The sequence below is a fragment of the Lytechinus variegatus genome, chromosome 15 (genome assembly GCF_018143015.1).
Source record: "Lytechinus variegatus isolate NC3 chromosome 15, Lvar_3.0, whole genome shotgun sequence".
Taxonomy (NCBI): domain Eukaryota; kingdom Metazoa; phylum Echinodermata; class Echinoidea; order Temnopleuroida; family Toxopneustidae; genus Lytechinus; species Lytechinus variegatus.
In genome coordinates, this window is record NC_054754.1 from 18,220,885 (window position 1) to 18,243,769 (window position 22,885).

Sequence of the window (22,885 nt, forward strand, 5' to 3'; positions counted from 1 at the left end):
ACACTTATTTTCAATGTGAAATACTGAAATTTCAAGGCAAATGTACTCTCAGACAGTCAGAAAGCTTCATTCCAGTAGCCTATAACCGGAGTGTGCATCCCTCCATTGATAACAAGTTTTTTTGAAACAGTGCCCATATGGAGCTAAAGTTGAATGCTGCTCAATTTGAACAACAGAGGGTAGTATGACGGAATGCAATGCAAATCCATTAATAGAGGGAGAGTGTGGCCAACTCAGTTTCAATGGGTTACCAACACAGTGCATAATGCTTTGTTGGGCAAGCCCAATTCGAAAGAAATTGCCCCATGTTGATGATGTTGGTAACCTATTGAAACCAGAATTGCCAAACTCTCTATTAATGACTCTGATGCAATGCAGGTTGAGCAAATAAAAGTCTTTGTTGTCTTGATTAAATATTATAATAATGGTGATGTCTTATTGAGTGCACACACCGTTTAAAGACGCTCATGGCGCTAGCCCAGCAACAGTTCCTTTGGATACATGTATATAAACTACATATAAATACATGTAAACAAAGTCAACAAAGAGATCTTAAGTTACTAAAAATACAAACCGGTACATAATTTACAAAAAAGAAAAAAAAAATACAGGTTTGCATCACCCACTGGAATTCCAAGAGCTCTACATCTTAGAGATGCTATTTTTACTTTTTACATTTTCACAAATTGTTAATACAGTGAGTGTATATGACTAGTGTGTAATGTGTATGTTGGTGAGGAAAATTTGATGAATGATAGGAGAAAAACACTGAATGGGTAGATACTGGATTACTTTCGAATTTCTTTTATGATAACAGTTGGAATCAGTTGAAACCAGTTGAGATGTCAATCAGTTTTAACGTTTTTAGATGGGATTGGAAACAAATCATCAGAGACAGTTCAGTTCATTTATTTTCCATTAAAAACTCAATCAAAATAAATACATACAAAATTCATAACTAAAAATCGGAAGGACCCCAAGAAAAGCATAGCTTGCGAGGATGGGGCCCTGTACAATAATTTACAAAACAAAACAGATCTTACATTGTTAAAGCGTAAAGCAGATAAAAAGAAAAACTGTCTCGTACACACACACAATCACATCAACATACATATACCAACACACACACCCATATATGCAGAACATTGAAAAGTTAACCAAGAGTAAAAAAGAAAAGGAAAGGTTAGAAAAAGAAAAGGAGAGATAGGAAGAAAGAAAGAGGGAAGATAGCGATAGGGAGAAAGACGGTTTCTAACAGCTTCAGAGCATAATCCAGGATGAATTTAAACTTCAAACACGAAAACACTCAATATCAGAAATAACATCCTCTAATTGTGACTGTGACACAGATGATGAACAGTTCCATCAAAGATTGATCCAGAAGCTCACAATGTTTTTTAATTTAGCATATACGTGTATGTATATTTACAATTTTGAATATGTTTCTTTGATAGTGTAAGAGTAGAAATAATCAATATATGATTTAAAATAAGAAAAATTAGTTGAACTGTAATCAAAGAGTTCACTAACCCAATACTACTTTGTTTAAGTCCACTTGTTCACTATGTCACACTCAAAGTTTTCTTCCATGAAAATGACCATTTCGGACTCAAGGTTTCTGCTTCATACTTGGGCCTCTCTTTCTCCCTCTCTCACTCACACCCATTTCCTTCTTATCTAGAAATGGTATGAGTCAACTGGTCCAAGAATATAGAAACATTGTGATTGTCATACATGTATATCAAGTCCAGGGTATAAATATATATAAATATATCTGTAAAGCGCTTAGAAACGTTGTTCCGATGGATTAAGCGCTATATAAAAGCGGGTTATTATTATTATACAGTTTTACAAAATAGATATTTCAGAGAGATTTGGGGGTTATTGAGCTACCGCTCCACCCCGCATAAAATCATACAGTTCATTCTCCTGGCCCATCCCATGGCCGTAAGCAAAGTAGTCCTATAGCTTTCATATATATTGTTATTCATATTTCTTCATTTGTATACTTCTCATCGATATTCCTTTTGTGCTTCATTATTACATCCTTTCTACCATCAGGAAAGGGTGAATAAATATATTATATCAGAACTGAATATTTATCGCCTTGTCATCTTTTTTCGTTTGTAACACTGGCCTCGATACGCCATCGAACGCTACCATAACTACAAAAATATATATATTAACAAACATAAAATATTCAGTGTTACAATAGTATCATTTTGGAGTACATCTTTAATTAATTCAGGAATTTATAACAAAATGAGATTACAAAATTCATGATCAATATACTTTACCTAGTATGCATTACCTATTTGATTGATGTGATGTGTCTTTTTAAGCTTAGCTTAGCGACAAAGCAATTGGGGATTTACATGAATGCCAACAAAAGAAGATGGACGTGATGATCATTAATCCCACTTATTCACAATGATCTTACTAGTAATCTAGGTTATTTGTCAGTAGTGTGCAGAGAAATATGTGCCAAACTCATAAATCCCTTTGTGTCATCTGTTTTTATTTCACACCATAGTTTGTGGAGCCAAGGAACTCAAAATACCAACCAGGACTCCGGAGTGCAGATTGTATGCAAGGGTGAGTGTGCATTTTTTATATGCAGAATGAAAATTAATATTAAGGAAATAGACCTTGACAGCGTTGAAAGTTCAATCAATGACCTGTTCTATCCAAACGTGCCCTCCCACCCCCTTAGAACAGAAAGAAAAGGGAAATATTATAAAGAAGAGAGAGAGAGGGATAAACAAAAAAATAAAAAAGATGATTACTGATTACTTTGGTAGTAGTATATGGCTGGTTTGGGCTGGTTAAAGGGGTACTCCAGGGGCCTTTCGCATAAAACTGTTTACCTGAGAAAACTCGGGTTGTTTTTACCAGAGTTTTTGCCCTGTGTTAAAGTGAATGGCAGAAATCAGACTAACCTTAGTTTTCAGTTTTTACCAGTGTTTTCTCAGGTAAAAAGCTTTATGCAACAGGCCCCTGGTAGAAAAAAAAATATAATTTGAACAGATGAAGTAAAATTGGACAAACAAAACATTTAAAATTGGATCAAAATCAGAACTTGGATAACAAAGTTATGATTTAGTTTTGAATTATGTTGGTCAATTACAACAGTTCTGTGAATGTCTTCCCCACCCTTTGTTTGGGATTTGAATTGTTTTTTCTTGCAATTGAATGCAAGAATTCTAATCTGTGTGAATAGCTTCTTGTGATTGCAATAAAAGTTGAGATTCTGGTTTTATACACAAAGTACATGTTGCAGACTTCATAACTAAGGCCTCTGTACACCTTACCACTGGTCCACGGTCAGATTTTGGAACAAATCACATTTTGCTTATTTGCTGAAAATATGAATGAAAAGTTTTCAATTTTGGGTGATTGCAAGCCTTTATTTTGGAGTAAAGGCCAAATTGGTTTCCATAGTTGCCAAATACGTTTGCTATGACGTCATTACATTTCAATAAATTCAGTTTGCATTTATTCTAATAGGGATGATATTGTAATAGTGTAGTCACAGATTTGAACATGAATATTCATACTATGATTTAGAATTTTGAACGGATGTTCCACGTATCAATTTTGTCATCAAGTTTTACTATGTTTTATTCCGAAATTGGGTCACAGACCAATCTTAAAGTGTGTGGTGGCCTTTACAAACAGCTTGCACCCATCAGCGCCATTTAACATTAATCAGAGTGATTGATTGTTAGGCTGTTTTCTACAATTGATTGCATTGATCATTGGGTATGATCAATTGTAAAATCTGCTCAACGATCAATCACAAAGCTTTATGTTACTGGGTCCAGTGATGCACATCGTGACCCTGTCTTAATTGAGAAACTTGCATCAGGGGCCTTGTAACATAAAGCTTAGTGATTGATCGTAGGCTGATTTCTAGGATTGATTGCATTGATTATTGTGTATGATCAATCATAGATATCGGACTTATGATCAATTACAAAGCTTATGTTTTAATGTCCAGGGTTGAAGATACGTGACCCTGTCTTAATTGAGAAACTTGCATCAGGGGCCTTGTAACATAAAGCTTAGCAATTGATCTGGGACTGTTTTCTAGGATTGATTGCATTGATTATTGTGTATGATCAATTATTTGTATTAGCCCCTGATCAATCACAATTGTGACATAGCCAAGAATTTATTTTCATTTTATATATAACAGCAGGGCGCGACACTAGTGCCGGTCTGACGGTCCCCTACCGGTAAAAATCGCTGTCGGGCCAGTAGATTTTCAGAAAGAGCAAGATTTACTTGTCCGACTTGATCTGTAAAAAAATATCATTGTCGGCCAGTAATTTTTCCAAAAATAGCAAGATTTATGGGTCCGACATGACCAGTAATGCTTAAATTAATGCCAATTTGGCAATCATATTGCCATTTTGAACCACCTTCCCAGATCCCCCTAATTATTTTCCAGGTCTCTCCTAACACCTGGCTTGCCAAAGATTGCGACTGATCTAACCGTGGATGAACAACGGTTTTGATTACCTTAAATTGCCGAGGACCCCAAATTTGGCAATTGATTGTTCTGCTTTATTGGAGTTTTCCTCTGGGAATTCTAGTTTCATGTTCATGTTAAAATATATTGTTGCCCATCAGAAGTAGATTTCTCAGTGCCTAATTTATAATTGATTATTGGGTGGGATTATCAGGAATTCAAGGAATTATAAAATTGAGTCATAAAATTGCAACTTTCTCCATTGTTCTGTACGTCAAAGTGTAAAAAGGGCGAAATAATGGAAATCAATGTCAATAAAAACAAACTAAATATAGTGATACAGAAGGAAATTAGAAGTAGAAGATAAATAAGGATGTGATGAATGAGATTCAGAAAGAATAATGAGTGAAGGAGAAAGAAGAATGTTATGAAGAAGAAGAAGCGAGAGGAGGACGAGGAAATGGAAGAAGGAGAAGAGGAGGATGAGAAGGAGGAGCAAGAGAAGGAGAAAGAGAAGTGAACTAGAAGAAGGAAAAGGAGAAGGAGAAGTAGAAGAAGAAGGAGGAGGAGGAAGAGAAGCAGAATGAGAAAGGGAAGAAAGGGAGAAGAAAGGGGAAATAGAAGCAAGAGAGAATACAAACAAGAGGACAAGCAATCAGAAAACAAGAAGAGAGAGAAGAAAGAGAAGAAAAAAAAATAGGAAGAGGAATTGGAAGAGAAGGAGGAGAAGGAAGTGGAAAAGAATGTTACGAAGAAGAAGCAAGAGAAGAAACAGGAAATGGAAGAAGAAGAGGAGGATGAGAAGGAGGAGCAAGAGAAGGAAAAAGAGGAGAAGTGAACTAGTAGTGCCTGGTGATCCTGGCTAGACATGTACGTTACCATGGAACCTACTAGAAATTACAACGAACACCTACAATGTACCTTTTGTGGAAAACCGTCTTTCAAATAATTGTTCTTAATTAATTTAAACAAATAAAAACTATTATGAAACCTGCAAGTCACCACCTACCAACTCTGGAGACCAACTTTTGAAATGTCACTGATTTTGACGGGTGTGTGATGAGTCAAAAGCGGATATTCATGTTCATCGCCAAGTTTTATCCCCCGCAATCTTGCCCCCTTCTCCCCATTTGATGATGGAACTATCTTAAGATTTTTCTTGGCAAGGTAGAATATTTGGATTGAACTAAAATGGGCTGAGTGCAGAAAAGAATTTCCTGTTAAAAGTAGAATTGGGATTTTTGTAACAATTGATTGTCTCGTGGACAATTGAGACAAGAACAAGTATGCCCTGTTTAGGTTTCTATTGTATTGATTTAATTAAAAGCTCTCTTGTGTATCAATGTAGTTGCAGGAGATGACAAAGCTTTGTTATTGTAAAGAAACTCATTTTTGGTATGCGTTTTATGCTATTTTAGGGTTTAATATTCCTGGTATCACATTGCCATTTTCAGATTTTCTGTGCTCATTTGCTAAGTAAAATGTGGAGAAAGTTTTTACATCTAAGAATGTTTTTGAAATCTATTCATTCCCAAATGGCCAAGTCTTTGCTTTATGAACTTTGAGTTTGAGAATAAAGATTATCTCCCGTTGTCATTATCCACTTATTTTCCACACTTTATAAGCAGGCTTAATGCTTGTTCATACAACAACATGCAACAAAGGTCAGAGATGACGAAACTCAGCAGCAAGTTACCGTCGCATTTGACAACAGTCTGAACTTCCTGGTATTTCATTCCAGGTTTTTCTGTTTTTCTGCAGACTGTCCATCCAAAGTATTCCCCACCACTCTTTACACTCCTATTCACTCCTTGTTCCCATTCAGTAATATTATTCTGCCAAAGTCTTGGGCTAATTTGCAAAATAGATGAAGATGTTATACAATCTCTAAATAAGCACCAATCCCTGATCTTTCAGTCACACCTACTTTCCATCCTATTCCTTTGGTAAATTGCCAATTCGTCCATTGCACACTCCACTCATCACACGGTCTACCTTCATTTAGTAGGGCTATTCCGTCCATCAACACTTTGTCTAAAAACCGTTTGGTCCAATAATCACTCCATCTATTCACCATTTCATCTTTGACCATTTTGTCTCATAACCAGTTGGTCTAATACCCACTTTCTTTTCATTCACTTTGGCCAATTAACACTTAGTCCTATTAGACCAAATGGTGTATGGACTATATGGCTATTGGACCAACTGGTTATTAGACGAAATGGTGGGTGGACGAAATGGCAGTTAGACCCTGTGGATAGTGGACGAACTGGTGGTAGACCAAATGATAGTAGATGTTTTAGTTATTGGAAGAATTGGCAGCTTTTCCACAGATAGTATGGTAAAAAAAAATCAATGAAATGTAATTTTCTCAGAAAAATTGATTTTTGTACCTTTAATATATCAATAGAAAAAAATATTACACACCTGCTCCTGAAAGAAATGAAACAGTGAGTCATCATATACCATGAAAAATTTGGAATTTATGCATTAATACATAACATATGGGGCAGCTGCTCGTATGTGACATCACAAATCAAAAACTTAATAGCTTTCTTAATAGTCTGATGGATTTTCTCAAACCTTCAATATTTTTTTTTCATTTTTTCTGCTTTCCTTAGTTACAACAAACTTTTTGTCAAGTTGAATTCCCCCCTTAACTACTTCTGAAGACTGCCCAGGCAAGATGTCTTTGGTGAAGTAGTTAACTTTTTTTTATTACTCCATTTACTTTGTTAATTCAATCTATAGATGATATTGATAACATTCAGAAAACAAATTCTGCCATTTAACATAAAAATGATTAATATGCAGACATTTATTATGACAAATTGTGTTGATAGTGTCATTAAACCTCAATCATTCATTCAATCAATCCGCTTCTTCCTTCACTATTTCTTTCTCTATATTTGTTTTGTCTAAGCTATTTACTGTATCCTAAGAATTACCTTCTAAATGATTGAATTTTTAAAGTTCACAGTTCCATGTTTTGTCCAATACCCCGCTTGTTGCCGAAAGGCCTCTGGTCTGAGGAGTGGTTTTTGGCTCGGAGGAAATTAAAATTGTCTTGGACGCTGCAAAGATGGGTTTCGGGGGTACGAAGCCAAAAATACAGTCAACTCCATATCAACCCTAAATTTAGAAGGTATTGTTCTTCATCCAAGCGTCTTTCAACTTGCTTTTCCCCAGGAGTTGACATTTTGATCAAGAAAGGATTTGGCATTGAGAATGCTTTGAGAAAATAAGGGTTTGGGTGTTAACGGATAGCTTGGGGTACCATGTGATGACTACAGGGCTCAAATTATTAAACTCAAGGCAATCCAAGGACATAGCCTCCAATGTCCTTTGATTGGCCTTGATGCCCTTCCAAATATTTGTAGACTTTAAAAGTAAAAAAAAATGAGTGCCCTTTTTGCCTTTGGCCTTTGTAACCTGCATTATTCCAGTGCATGTGTCCTATTGAAAGTACATTTTTCGATGCTCCAGACTAACTTTTTTTGTTGGTGGCCCGATCGTTCCCCCAAATCACCAATTTCATATTTTTGGGGGCCTGTGAAGCAAATTTGCTGGCAGCAAAACAAAAGGAAGCGTTACAATTTATCAAAACTTTGGTAATCCAACCGGGCCACCAAGTGTGGGCTTTTAGAGAATTTCAATGGCCCGACTCTCATTTTTGGTTGCCCCAGGCCATCGGGCCACTGCTAATGTTTAGTCCTACATTTGCTATCAATGCACTTTTTGATTGACCTTGGATGTCCCCTAGAAATAGCACTGCCTTTGAGTGCCCTTTTGAAAAAAAGGTCTTGTCCCTTGGTCTCTCTGACAAGAAAAAGGCCATTTTGGCCCGAATTCACAAAGGTGGTTTTGAAAACCCACGGTTGAGTCCATGGTTTATGCAGATTTCCTGAATAAAATTACGCTTAATGTACCACGTATCGGGCGCGTGTATAAAACATATCCAATGCTGATGCGTGCTTTTGTCACAGTGCGCCTAATTGACGCCTGTTGCTGTGGTTATCAACGCTATTTTATTCATGAGTCCACTCTTCAAACAGTAGACTCATGAATAAGATAGCGTAGATAACCATGGTAACAGGCGTCAATTAGGCGCACTGTGACAAAAGCGCGCATCAGCATTGGATATGTTTTATACACGCGCCCGATACGCGGTAAATAAATCGTAATTTATACAGGAAATCTGCATAAACCATGGACTCAACCGTGGGTTTTCAAAACCACTTTTGTGAATTTGGGCCTTTAAGTTTTATGAATTTGTAATTATTAATCATTTTTTATTTGAAGATATCTGTCGTCACTCGAGGCAAAGAGATCCTGAGGGAGTTCACATCTGTCCAACATGACACCAGAGAACCAAAGTTTGACAAAACATTCTATATGTAAGTATGCTGATGTGAACAGCACTTGATAATCTCACATGTGAGATGTATTCTGTAAAAATGATTTCCCTTTGAATAATAGTTGAACCCTCCCCCCTCCCCCAAAATAGTTGTTTCAAAGACTTCTTATGGAAGGGTTACACCGGAACCAAATCAGCTGCGAATCCATCTGAATAGACATATTCATCAGGATTCAGAATTATTTATTCTGTTATCTCTCCACGAATGCAAGAACATTCATAGAGGGATTTGGCTTGATTTGAAATGTTCAAAACCAGTTGAATACCCCCCCCCCAAATACTACCGAATGTGGTTTTATTCGGGCCACATTCGGGATGTATTTGGATGGAATTTTGTTGGATTCTGAGAGGCATGGGGGTATTCTGGGCAGTCAATATTAGATGATTCTGCTCTGATTTGGGACCTGTCCTGGACCTATTCACCTCTTATTCGGGGAGCTCACCAAATCAGAAACAAATAGGTTCTGAAACGAAACCACAGAATCCATCCGAATCAGGCCATAAAATCGGTCCAAATTTATTTGGGAGGATTCCGTTTTGGTGTTAACCCTGGCTTTACTGGGCAGCTTCTTTAGGTGGTTTCAAACCGCCTCGATCACAAGAATCCCTGTTAAATTGCGAGAACTTCTTTAGGCTAAAAAGTACCCATTAATTATTCCTGCATTCGCACCGCCCCGAAACATACCCTTTCGGGATAAGTTCCTGAAGTTACGAGCATGCGCATTATGCTCTGATGAGCAGGCAAGGCGCGAGATTCAAAATCACTAGCCCAGCAGCCACCCACGCCGTCGCGCCCAACGACACGCTTGGCTAAAAGTTCCCGTAATTTGCTTTCACATTGCCAAAATACCTGCGACCTTGGAAAAATCCCCGCGAAAGTTCTCGTAATTTCGCCAAGTACCTACTATTTAGCGGGTATTTTCTTTCGGGGAAATTACGCGTAGTTTGCTTTCACATTACCAAAATACCTGGTATTTTCTGATCGGGGTAAATTTCCCGATCAGAGAATACCTGGAACTGGCGAACTTTGAGGCGGTCTGAAACCACCTAAGTTTGCCTAACAAAAAATAATGTATGCACTGAAAGCAATGCACCTGGCTTATTGCCTAATTACAGCCCTTTGTTGAGAATTTAATCTGTAGTCTGATGAAGAATGACAGTCCAAAGAATCCATTATGATCTCATTAATGAAAAATTTTATGTTCCATATTTGATTCGCTTGTGTATGCGACATTATATAAAGATGTGTAAATTCAACCTGTCTGGTTTCAGAAATAAGAGTGAATGACCTGATTAAAAGTATAAATCTGTGATAAGTAGCATAGGAATGCATATATAAAATGGAGCTGGCAGGGTGGAAGTATAGTATTTACAGTAATCGACCTAGAGATTTGTTATATGTAGCAATCATATTTTTTGACAATGCTTTGAATTATAGGAGCAAGTAACTTCTGACATATTGTTTAGAAACAATTCTTAGTCTTAATATTATGAAAATTGAAAAATGTTTTGATAATAATAATGATTTTGATGACTAAAAATGACAATCGAACATGATTAGGAGGTATTACATCATTTCATATCAAAGATGTACTAATGTGGAAGAAAAGTAAAATGATTGAAATTTGAAATATATATTTTTTCTGTTCTTTCATCACAGTCCATTAGAACTGGTTCAAATCTCAAGTAGACTCATCATTCATCTCAACAGACAGACAGGAAAAAGGTAAAAAGATTGTCATCTTGTTTTTCTTTCTACACACCCTGTCTTCCTGTCTTTTTCTACTTCTTTCTTTTTTCCTTTTTTATCTTGTCCTTGTTCTTTGTTGTTGTCATTGCTTTCTTCTTAGTTGAGCTCTTCCTCTTCTCCTTCCTTTTCTTCTTCCTTTTCTTCTTCCTTTTCTCCTTCTTCTTATTCTTTGTTATCAGCTTTGTCGTCTTTTTTTCTTTTTCTTTTTCTTTTTCGCTGTCGTCATCTGCATCTCCGTCTTCTCCGTCATCATCGTCTTCATCGTCTTTCTTTTCTTCCCCTTCTTGTTCTACTCCACTGTCTTTCCTCTTCTACTCCAATGTCTTCTTCTACTTCTCTTTCTCTATCTTCTCTTTCTTCTTCTCCGCATTCTCTGCTTTCTTCTTCCTCTAACCCTAACCCTAATCCTTTTTATCCTCCATCTACCTTTCCTCCCACCTACCTTCCCTCCTCATCATTCTCCTCTTCATTCTTCTTTTTCTTCTAATTCTTGTACTTCTCCTTTTTTGTTGTCGTTTTCACCTCCTTTTTCTTTGTCATCATCTTCCTGTATTACTCCTCCTTTTTTTTCTTCTCTTCTAATCTTCCCTTTTTTCCCCTTCAATCTGATGAATATCTTACTTTCAGTTTTGTTTCCTAGGGCTTTATGATATACATACATATAATTCAGGTCTTATGAGATGTAAGGAGCTATTGCTATTTTGTCTTTTAACAAGGGACATAACAGACCCTCAAGTACCATCAAAAACCTAATAGGTTAAATTAACTTTTACTTTTACTCCCCAAATGACTTTAACTGTCAAAAAGGTGTTAAATCAAACAAAGCCTTTCTGTCACTCAAACTATAACACAGTTCAAACTCATGCAATTCTAGACTCATTGCACATAATACTGCTCTTATCCCACCAAAAGCCTTGGTTTCATGTTTCCTTATGTCACTTCCCCTAACCCCCCTCCCCCTGGCCACCCTGGAAGTCAAGGGCACACATTTATGGGTCATGTGACATGCGGAGTTCCGTTGACGCCACCATCGTAGATCTCTGATGTGACTAATTCAAAAGTACCTAGGAAAGGTTCAGGACTGTCCCAACCTGAACTGACATCAGCTGGTTAATCGTTAGCAAGCCATGGTGTGCTACGATGACATTTTTGTAACAGGATATGGTGAAGCTTTAAAAGTAATCGGCCACAGCTACTAATAATTAACTTCATCTCTAGTCTTAAACTACCCAATTTGTTCCTAATTCATGGCCCAAAATGAAACTTTTCTTAAAGTGCATACTATAATCCATTTCTTTCTTGAAATGGTGAAGTTTTCAAAGGCAATACACCGAAGCTACCATGAAGACCACCCTCTCCAATCCTGAACTACTCAAACTAGTCCCAATTAATTACCCAGAATGCATAATTTCTTAAAGTGCATGTATGAAAAATCATTTTGTCCCTTGTAATGGTGAAATTTGAAGACAATACACCACAGCTACCTTGAAGAGCATCATCGCCAGTCCTAGGCCCCGTCTTATAAAGAGTTATGATTGATCCTATCAACCTCAAGTTTTCATGGAAATCCATCAATGACATGTTTTTCTTTAGGAACTTTGCACAATGTCCTTTGAAAACAGAGAAGCATGTACTGAATCGTCAAGAAAACAGTGACTGTATGAACGTACATCATAGCTACGGAATATTTTGAACAAACATGCAGTTTAGATGTTGACGTTGCTGGCTTTCCATAGTTGTGGTTGATCAGGGGAGCGTTTCATCAACATTTTCATCCAATAAGTTGTCAGATCTGACATCTTTCTCAGATGTTGATTGGCTGAGAGGTACTGTTACTATGGTAACTGTCGGATAAAATGGGACTTGTCGGATAAAACGTCCGACAAGTCCTTTCATGAAACGCCCCCCTGATCAAACGTAAGTCTTTTGTAAGATGGGGGCCCTGAAGTATTTACACTGGCCCCATTTGCAATTTACCTTGCTTGATATTTACTAGAACTTCGTAGAGATACTTTAAAGGACCAGTACACCCCAACAAAAAGTTGATATGAATAAAAAGAGAAAATTCCAACAAGCATAACGCTGAAAATTTCATCAATATCAGATGAAAAATAAGAAAGTTATGACATTTTAAAGTTTTGTTTAATTTTACAAAGCAGTTATATGCACATCCTCGTGGGTATGCAAATGAAGAGACTGATGACGTCATCCACTCACTTTTTCCTTTGTATTTTAGTATATGAAATAGGGAATATTCTATTTTTGTCCTCATTGTCAAGTGAAACAACAATTAATTCCTCCTTGAACATGTGGAATTAGCATTGTTTAATAATATATGATTAAGTCAAGTTGGTCCTTATTGTCAAATCTATAAAAAAAATGAAATATTGTATAATTCAAACAATAAAAAACAAAAGAAATAGTGAGTGAGGGACATCATCGACTGTCTCACTTGAGTTGTGCATATCACTGTCTTGTGAAAAATAAGCAAAACTTTTAAATGTCATAACTTTCTTATTTTACATCCGATTTTGATTAAATTTTCAGTGTTAAACTTGTATTTTTCTCTTTTTATTCAAATCAACTTTCTGTTGCGGTGGACTTGTCCTTTAAAGGACTGAGTTGAAGCTTATACAAGATAACTGTGGTATATTACCTTTAAAAGACTTCCTTGACCCTTTTATACTTCTAGGTCAGAAGTACTTCAATAAACCACTCAAATGATCATTATCTGTGAAGAACAGTGATTCAGGCATTTCAAACCAATACTGCCAGGAACCCATTGATTATAACATTATATCCTATAAGTGTTTCCCAAAAGTCAACATTGTAAGGCACTTTATACAGCTTACCATGGGGGTGGGGAAGGAGTATATCCCAATAAATAATATGATACGAGAGGTCGAAAATAGGAGAAAGACATATGGAAACATGAAAAAAAATCATAGAAAAAATCATACAAGGATGTATAAAATGAGCTCAATTCTCAAATCATCAAGCTATTCTTCATATAGTTAACCCGTACAGTGTGTAGGGGTTGTGGTTGTTCAAAGATTCTCCCATATTCTAAACCATTACAACAACAGTAATATAGGGTATTTGGATAGTCCACGTATCTACCTTGTTGGGTGCTCAAGACACTCCGATATTACTCTGGTCAAGCTAGTCTACAGATTCCGGTACTCTTAGCCATTTGAAGAAGTATTTCATAATGGTACCCATTTACCTCACCATGAGGGTGTTTCATAAAGCTGTTCGTAAGTTACCAGCGACTTTAAGAATCATTTTGTTCCGTGTAACAGTAAAGCCATTACACCACGGCTACCTTGAAGAGCATCATCTTTGGTCCTGGGCCCTGTCTTACAAAGAGTTACGTTTTAGGCTTCAACCTCAAGTATACATGGAAATCCATCAACAACATTTCTTAATGGTACCCATTCACCAGGAGGGTGTTTCATAAAACTGTTCGTAAGTTAAGACCGACTTTAAGAATGACTGGTGAACCTTTCTTGCGCACTAAATTACCACCAATGAACATTAAATGGTGCATATCATTTACCACAAGAAAGGACCACCAGTCGTTCTTAAAGTTGCTCTTAACTTATGAACAGCTTTATGAAACACCCACCTGGGTTGAGTGCAGTACATAATTATTGTAATTGTTAAAATAAATGATCTTTCATTTGTCCGTTTTTTTGTGCTCTCATTGCAGATTTGATGATGTCATTGGCTGTATGTCCTTTGGTATGAAGAATATGATATCTTCATCTAAGGTAAGATTTCTACAATTCTTATTTAAATTGTTCAAAGTGAATATAAAATGAAGATACGGTTTACATTGTAAAAATGCTGATTAAAACTTTAAGTGCATGGATTAAGCCCTTCACTCTAACAACTGTTGTTTAAAGTTTTAAGCAAGTTGTTTTAAAATGTTTAAACAATTTTACAAAAGAATTAAACAATTTGAATTTTTTAAAAACAATTTGTTAGAGTGACAGGTTTAAACAAACACTCTAAAAGTTTTTTTTACTGTGTCAAAGCTCCTATCACAGTAAAAATGCTGTTCAAAATTTTATACAATTCTGTTTACTATATGAGCCTTACAGAAGTTGTTTAAAAGTTTAAACAACCATTCTTGATTGATTGAGAGATACAAATAATGAATTAATCTTTGTTGTTTAAGATATTAAACACTTGTTTGAATTGTCTAAACAGTTACTGTAAGGTTCATATAAAACAGTGTTGTATAAAAGTTTTAAACAACATATTTACTGGGTATGTTGTAGTCTTTCGGCATGTTATGTAAAACTTACATCCGTACGCAGCTCATGCATTTGAATTTTAACTCCTAAAATGTCCGCTCCTCATCGGGTCATTTGGGTGCAAATGAAGTGATTTTTTTTTAATTTCTATTTAGAGCACTCGTTTTAGTACAGCACCTATAATATTCACTGCAAAGAGAAACCAACATTTTTTTTCAAAATTCTAAAAACCTCTTTCCCTCTGACACATTTTATGCCAAGATATTTCATATGTATATATATGAGCCAACACGTTTTAATGAAATCAGAAAGATTCGTCAGGTTACCTCTATATGTTGGAAATTCAGCCATGGCTTTGTAATGTGATATGGAGTATAGATTTATGGTGGAATCCCTAATTCCGACAAGGGATCAATAAAATGTTCCTGCATGTCCAAATGCCAAGCAGAGATATTCACTTTAGTTTCAACTAGTATCATTAACAGCAAATCACATTTGTTTTATATGTATTATCGCTTGCTGCATGGGGATCCCAAGTATAAACGGTAAGTGTGCTGTCTGCGATAGTACTAACTAGAAATTTATGATTAATATGCACTTTACAGTTTTACTGTATAATTTTTGATAAGCCTGTAATAATCAGCATGTGGATGCAGAGTGATATATTAAAATCATCGGTTTATAAACACTTTAATATTTTCACTAAATATGAGTTATTTTTATTTCTGTGACACACATTATTGGTCAATATGCATGTATCCCAAATGCACTTTTAACAAAATTATATTATTTACAATAAGAATAGTCACATGGTAATGATATATTCTTTTCACATTAGAATAACACATTATCACAGATTCAAAGATCTATATTGTATGAATAAACTCCCAGATATTTTGTTTTGATCTTGCACATGATCAAAACAGATTTTCATGCAAAATTTATATTCAATAAAAAAATCCCCCCATATCTTTCATATGATTGTTTTTATAGGGCATACACATTCTTATAGTCTAATTTGGAATCAGAATAGTGACATTCACTTAGATTTTTACCAAGAACAAATGTAGGCTTTTTAAAGGAGAATGAAATCTTTAGAACAAGATAGCTTGTGTGAAAACAGAAAAATCTAAGAGATCAACAAAAGTTTGAGAAAAATTGGACAAATAATGAGAAGGTTATGAGCATTTAAATATTGCGATCACTAATGCTTTGGAGATCCTCAATTGGCAATTTGACAAAGATGTGTGATGTCACCTGTAAACAACTCCCCATTACTTTAGTATATATTTCACTTGAATTGCCTCTTTTATCATATCTATTAGATTTTTAAAGAATACATCATGGATAAAGAGTTTGTATCAGCATAAGAAAAAGCAAAAAGAGACATTTTGGGGGCATTTTATAGTCCATCAAAGGGAAAGTTGTTCACACGTGACATCACACATCCTTGTCGCATTGCCAATGGGAGAATCTCCATAGCATTAGTGATTGCAATATTCAAAGGCTCATAACTTTCTCATTGTTTGTCCGATTTTTCTCAAACTTTCGCTGATCTGTTTCTTTGATTTTTCTGTTTCGACAAAAGCTTACTTATCCCAAAGGTTTCATTCCCTTTAAGTTCTAAGATATAAATCTGTGAAGTAATTGTTATAAAAGAAAGTGATCTGTAAAAAGTTTAGTTTCTCGAAAGGTGAAAGTGAATATCGTGAATACTCGAGATGTTTCTGTGTGATGATATGCATACAAATATATTATCTGCGATTTGATACTCACAGCAATGTTAATCATGAATCTTGTTTCATATTCAGGTTTATAATCGTAATGCAATGACTCATGATATACCAATGCATGGATTCATCAAGAAAGCAATGCAGATATGATTCTAAATGTGATACTGATCACTAATAGATTAATATGGAATCCATTGCAAACGCAAAAAGAAGAACTAAAGTGAACCCCATAAATTTCTGAATACATCATTGATTGGCATGCTTTTTGAAATCCAGTTTAACTTTGGTCATGCAGGTGCTAAAATCATTTGAAGCTAAAAAACCTTTAATATGTTGTTATTGTATTTTTTTCTGTCTTTACTGTTTATTTTCCAGATTTTTTTATAGTAAAGAAAACTATTGTACATGTAGATATTTAGAGACAAATCATAAATGAATCAATTGTCAATGGATGTGGTAAATTGAAGAGATTTGTGTCACATTGGCTTTCCATATTATTCCATAGTACCACAACCTTAGACCATATTTTGAATTAAACTTGTGTTGAGTCTATTACATGTTGCATTACTTTTCTATATCGAATTATGTCAATATGAACTTCATATTCAAGATATTTTAATCACTTTGGTAATTAAATTAGCACTCACCCACTCGATTGTGATTCATATGCACACCCCAAGTGTTTAAAATTCCTATGATTTTAATTTCTATTTTTGACTGACCTTGTTGGATTGCTTATTTTCACATTCCGTTTGAGATGTATCAAACATGTGGGGTATTGCAACAAACTTGTAATTGATCGCAAGTCAATTCCAGGTCCCTGAATCAATCACAAGTCTTGCATTTCATTTCAAATTTGCAATTGATTTGTGGTCTGCCTCTTGCATCAACAAGTATGATTTTTTTAAAATTTCATTTCATTCACTGTTTTTGCAACTCTTCATATACATGATAAGGAAGAATATGGTACTTAAAAAATATTTAGCAAATAGCAAGAATAAAAGAAATTGACAATGTTAAAAAAATATGAATTGATTTCAGTTGAAATTGATCTTTCCCTTGAAAATTTGCATCTTAAATTTACAATTGATTGCAAATATTTCTGCAACTCCCCGGTCCCTGTTGTGACAAACTAGTCCAGTACCCCGTTCATTAATTCACCTTCAAATAGTCTGAATCAGAATATTGCCAACCCGGGACTGCAAATTGTTTTCATTATTTCTGAAAGAGTCAAAGCTGTTTTTATTTAATGAATGGAGCACTGGAACATTCCTTATTAAAGGACAAATCCACCCCAACAAAAAGTTGATTTTGATAAAAAGAGGAACTTCCTTAAAGCATGATGCTGAAAATTTCATCAAAATCAGATGTAAAATAAGACATTTTAAATTTTCGCTTAATTTCACAAAACAGTTCTATTCACATCCTGGACGGTATGCAAATGAGGAAAATAATGACATCATCCACTCACTATTTTGTATTTTATTATATGAAATATTCTAATTTTCTCCTTATTGTCAAGTGAAACAACAAGTAATTCTTCCCTGAACATGTGTAGATGGCAATGTTTAATACTATATGGTTCAGTTAAGTTGGTCAATCTGTAAAAAATTGTATAATTCAAATAATAAAGAACAAAAGAAATAGTGAGTCATGGATGTCATCGACTGGCACATAAATTTGCATATCACTGAGTTGTGCATATCACTGTTTTGTGAAAAATAAGCAAAACCTTTAAAATTTCATACCTTTTTTATATTTTACATCCGATTTTGATGAAATTTTCAGCATAATACTTGATTTTTCTCTATTTATTCAAAACAATATTTTTCTGGGGTGAACTTGACCTTTAATTTTTATATCTAACTCTAAAGACGGTGTTCCCTTTTCAGAAATTTATTGATTCCAATCTGTTTTCAGCCCAGAGAAACCCCACTCCTCAAGAAAGGGGGCGGGGGAAGGCATCTTGTGTCTCAAGGGCGTTTTGATCGCTTCATATTCCATTGACTTTGTTAGAAATAAAGTTACAATTGGTTTGTTGTAGGCACTGTTACACCATCTTGAAATAAGGTTTAGGAGTATGTGTAGGCCTATCTGTGAACATTAAATGATACTAATCAACACATGCACGCTCACAGCGTAATTTACCAGACTAATCCTTGACTTTAGACTAGTTGTTAATCATTTAGTCCTCTTGACAATTAGCACCATTGACTAATTACAGCAAGCAAGTTTATAGAATCAGTATCTCTCTTGGAACGGTTTTCTAATCAGCTCCTTTCAATGCATGTTATGCAGACCGGTTTGTTTTTGTAATGAATAATTTATTCAGTGCTGGTTCAGTAAATGAAGGTTAAGTGGGAGTCAGAATCAAGCAGAAATTATCACTTCATTTACATGTGGGATTAATATGATTTAATTCAAAATTGAAGTTGGGTTGGTGTAGAACACCTTTGATCAATTTACACCTAATACAGGTGTCAAACTTCCCATGAAAACTGACTCTATACATCCTGGTTTTCGAGGGTAAGCTATTTAAGTGTATCTATAGAAGGGTATTACAGAAGCAACATGAAAATTGGAATCAAGCAGAAAGTATAGCTTCATTTTATAGGATTGATATGATCTCATTCAGAATTTAATTCAGGTTGGTGTAGAACATCTTCAATTAACACCTAATACAGGTGTCAAGCTTCCTTTTAAAACTTGACTCTATACACCCTGGTTTTTCTCTCGGGTAAGCGTTACATGTAGGTGCACTGTATGGTAGCAAAGTGGGAGTTTAGATCGAGCAGAACGTATCACTTCATTTTGGAGTAATATGATCTCATTCACAATTGAGTGATAGTTCCTGTGTTAAATCTTACTAATCCTCTTCACTCATCAAATCAGTTTACCTGACAGTCCTAAGTTCCTTCAATCAATGTCACTGTTCCATCTTCAAAGCAGGCTTGACAATAATTTTTGTTTTTGCCTCATTGCAGCAATTGCTGAATTATATGATATATTAGTTATTTTCCAACTTCATGGAAATTCAGTTTGTTTACATGCATATAATTATGCAAAATACAGCACAATCTTAAAGAATATACATATAAATAAAGGAGCAACAAATGGGGGCCATTGGGGGCATTTTGTGGGCAATTTCTTTCATGTCAAGGGCTCCTTTGTTTGTTCATCAAGCAATTATGCTGTTATTATTCGGCTGGATGTAGAATATTGATTTTCTAAATGTCCTCGACTATTATGCGTAGCAGATCTCTGGGCAACTTTAGAAAAGATCATTGCCCCAAAGCATTCCCTGGCGATTTGCTTCTTGCTCTCATGTATATTCTATGCTGCCACGCTACCCGGATATAGTTCATATTTTATCCTACATAAATCAAATCATGTATGCTGATTGGTGTAAATAGCATCATGTGACCAAACATTTTCTCTCTATTTTGCGATGATGTTGAAAATGAAACGCTCTCCAAAGAAAATGTGCTATTCTGTGATGTCAAGGATGGATAAGTCGACTTTTCCATCTTGATGTCACAGATCATGGCGGCGCAAGCACCAATACGCGTTCTGCGTGCTAAGTGCATGGCTTCAGGGAAAGTAGGTTTATAGTCAGCGCAGCAGGGTTATCTTGATTCAGATTTAAAAAGGATGAACTGCGAGTACAAGAACTAGATTATCAAGATCTATGATTGCTCTAAGTTATTAAAGTAGGATATACATGTAAAACAAATATACCAGGCCTTTATTTCGCCAGTATAGAAAGAATTATTTGTCCTCGGTCGTACTGGCTAAATTATGGTATGCCAGTCCAACCTCGGATGAATAATCCCGCTATACTTACTCCAAGCCTGGTATGTTTGTATATTATAGATAAAATATTCATGTACTGATAATTTATGATTGTGTATTGATATTGTTAGATATGCTGGACTTAAATAAATTGTGACACTGTACAAATCAGGTTCAGGATAGACTAAAACATTGAAAATGATAATAATGATAATAATAATAATAGCCAATTTTTATAGAGCGCTTTCCCCAGAACGGCTCAAAGGGCATTACAGCATATTATCACCCGTATCAGACATCTGAGCTGGTCATTTACAAAACCGTATTGCCCTACATTTTCTGAATATCGGGAAGGGTAGGTATATTGTTTGTATTTTCCTCGGTCTCAATGCGCGTATTTACTTTGCATGTAGAGACGACACAAAATATACCTTTGTATTTTCCCTGGTCTCACATCCGGGCATTTTAGGATGCTTATAAAGAGATACGCTTCATAAGGATCCGCGCACCAACAAATACGTCATAATAAAGACAACGCTGGATCCGAGCGCTTACAAGTACGTCATAATGGTAAAGTGCAGAGCCTAGACCGATATTAACATGGCACAATATAACTCTATTTTTAAAAGAAATATCCCCATTATCATGATTTTTGCTCTAGATATCTGATTTGGATGATAATAAAAATATTGACTAGCTCTTCTTTCGGGGAACATCAAATATATTGCCCTTAAATGACCCATATTGCCCTCGTCTAAAGACTCGGGCCAATATGATTCATTTGCTGGCAATATATTTGATGTTCCCCTCAAGGCTAGTCAATATTATATAATTATTACCCCGGCCATTGGATTCATTTCAATCCCGCACGAAAAGTGCACAATTTCCACTACCTGGGGAGCATTCATTGCAGCCTCATTATGGCGCTGGCAAAATCAAACATACGACATCTTTCGCATCCTACCGGGTACCCATTTAGCACGAGAGTGGCAAAGTGTGGATTAACACCATGCCAAAGGACGCTAGACTGAAGTGGGATTCGAACACACGACCCTCTGTTTACAAGGCTAGATTCTGAACCACTACACCATGGCTCTTCCATGTTATATAGCCACTATCTGATCACAAACCTGAACATCATTGAATTTATGATATTGATAGTGAGGGAACATTTTTCAAATTTCTTTATCCAGTTGTATGTTTTATTTTCTACACTACTACTAGTATACTATTCATCACGACTCATATCATTTTCAAATTATGATTTTAACTCTGTATATTATAACTCTACAGTTGTAGCGTGCCTGCTAATGCTTTTTGTAAACAAATCATATCAAACAATTTCAAATGCAGCAGGATATAAGCCAATACATGATATTTTTATTGTTGTTTATTGTCCAACTTAATGAAAATTAATTTTGTTGACATGCTTATACAGACATTGCCTCAAGCACATCTTGTTTGAATTCCACTAATTCATATTCAAATTATGTTTGTATGTGCATATCATTCATATCTACACGCAATTGTAAAATGACTCTGTATACCTGCTCATGTTAAATAGGCTTATACCCATCAAGTATGATAACAACACTTTCTTACAGGAGGTCTTGTACCTTTGACTCCTTTCTTCACCCTTAACGTGAAAATCCATAAAAATAATGAAAGTTAACAGATAATCCTTACCATTGATCCAATTGCTTGACCTCTCGGCCATATACTAGTACCAGGATGTTTTTTCTTTATAAATTTCCGCTGATACGATGGTAATCAATAAATGTGAATATCGTCTGCCATCGTACACTCGAGTCGGCCTCCATCTTACTAGGTTGCGTGGGTGTGTCCGTATGCCGTGCATATCAAAGCACAATATGACTGGATGAAATCATATATGCTTGTGTTGTTATTGTTATTGTAAGGATTGGAGATTAGAGTCATATGGTCGTGCTTCAGTGAAAGATCTTTGTATGATTTTGCATTGATAAGAAAAGGGGTGCTGTCGGTATGAATTGTACCCTTTCTCCTTGATGGGACAGATCAAGGAATGCATGTAACTCCTTGGACAGGTGCTATTCAGATTGAAATTGACCTCCAGCGACCTCTGCCCTACCAGGCATTTTCCGCACCCCTGGATGGATATATGGTTGTATGGTCACAGACTAGTGATTACTTCCTCTATAAGCTTTCATGTAAACAATCAGATTGGAAATGGGAAATTACGGAAAATAGGTGTTGACATCCGCATCATTTCAAAGGTTTTAAAAGGTTCATAAGGTTTCATGAGGTAGCATTTATTGCCTAAGTAATTAAATGAAAATTTACATTTTTACATGGTATTTGAACATAGAAAAAGGAGATATTTACACAAAGTCGAACACTGACATATGTAGAGAATTATTATTCAGACAAATATATGCTTGTATAGGATTCAAATTAATCCAATTACTGTGACCGATT

General features: G+C 35.5%; 1 protein-coding gene across 1 annotated transcript in view; it reads left to right on the top strand.

Moving 5' to 3' along the window:
- Window positions 1-16,020, top strand: part of LOC121429283 (regulator of G-protein signaling 3-like) — a 30,251-nt gene extending 14,231 nt beyond the window's left edge. The window contains exons 4-8 of the mRNA XM_041626280.1: window positions 2,534-2,595; window positions 8,777-8,871; window positions 10,552-10,617; window positions 14,354-14,414; window positions 15,441-16,020. Of these exons, the coding sequence (XP_041482214.1) occupies window positions 2,534-2,595; window positions 8,777-8,871; window positions 10,552-10,617; window positions 14,354-14,414; window positions 15,441-15,452 (296 nt within the window). The 3' untranslated portion in view covers window positions 15,453-16,020. The remainder of the gene's footprint in view (window positions 1-2,533; window positions 2,596-8,776; window positions 8,872-10,551; window positions 10,618-14,353; window positions 14,415-15,440) is intronic.
- The last annotated feature ends 6,865 nt before the right edge of the window (window positions 16,021-22,885 follow it).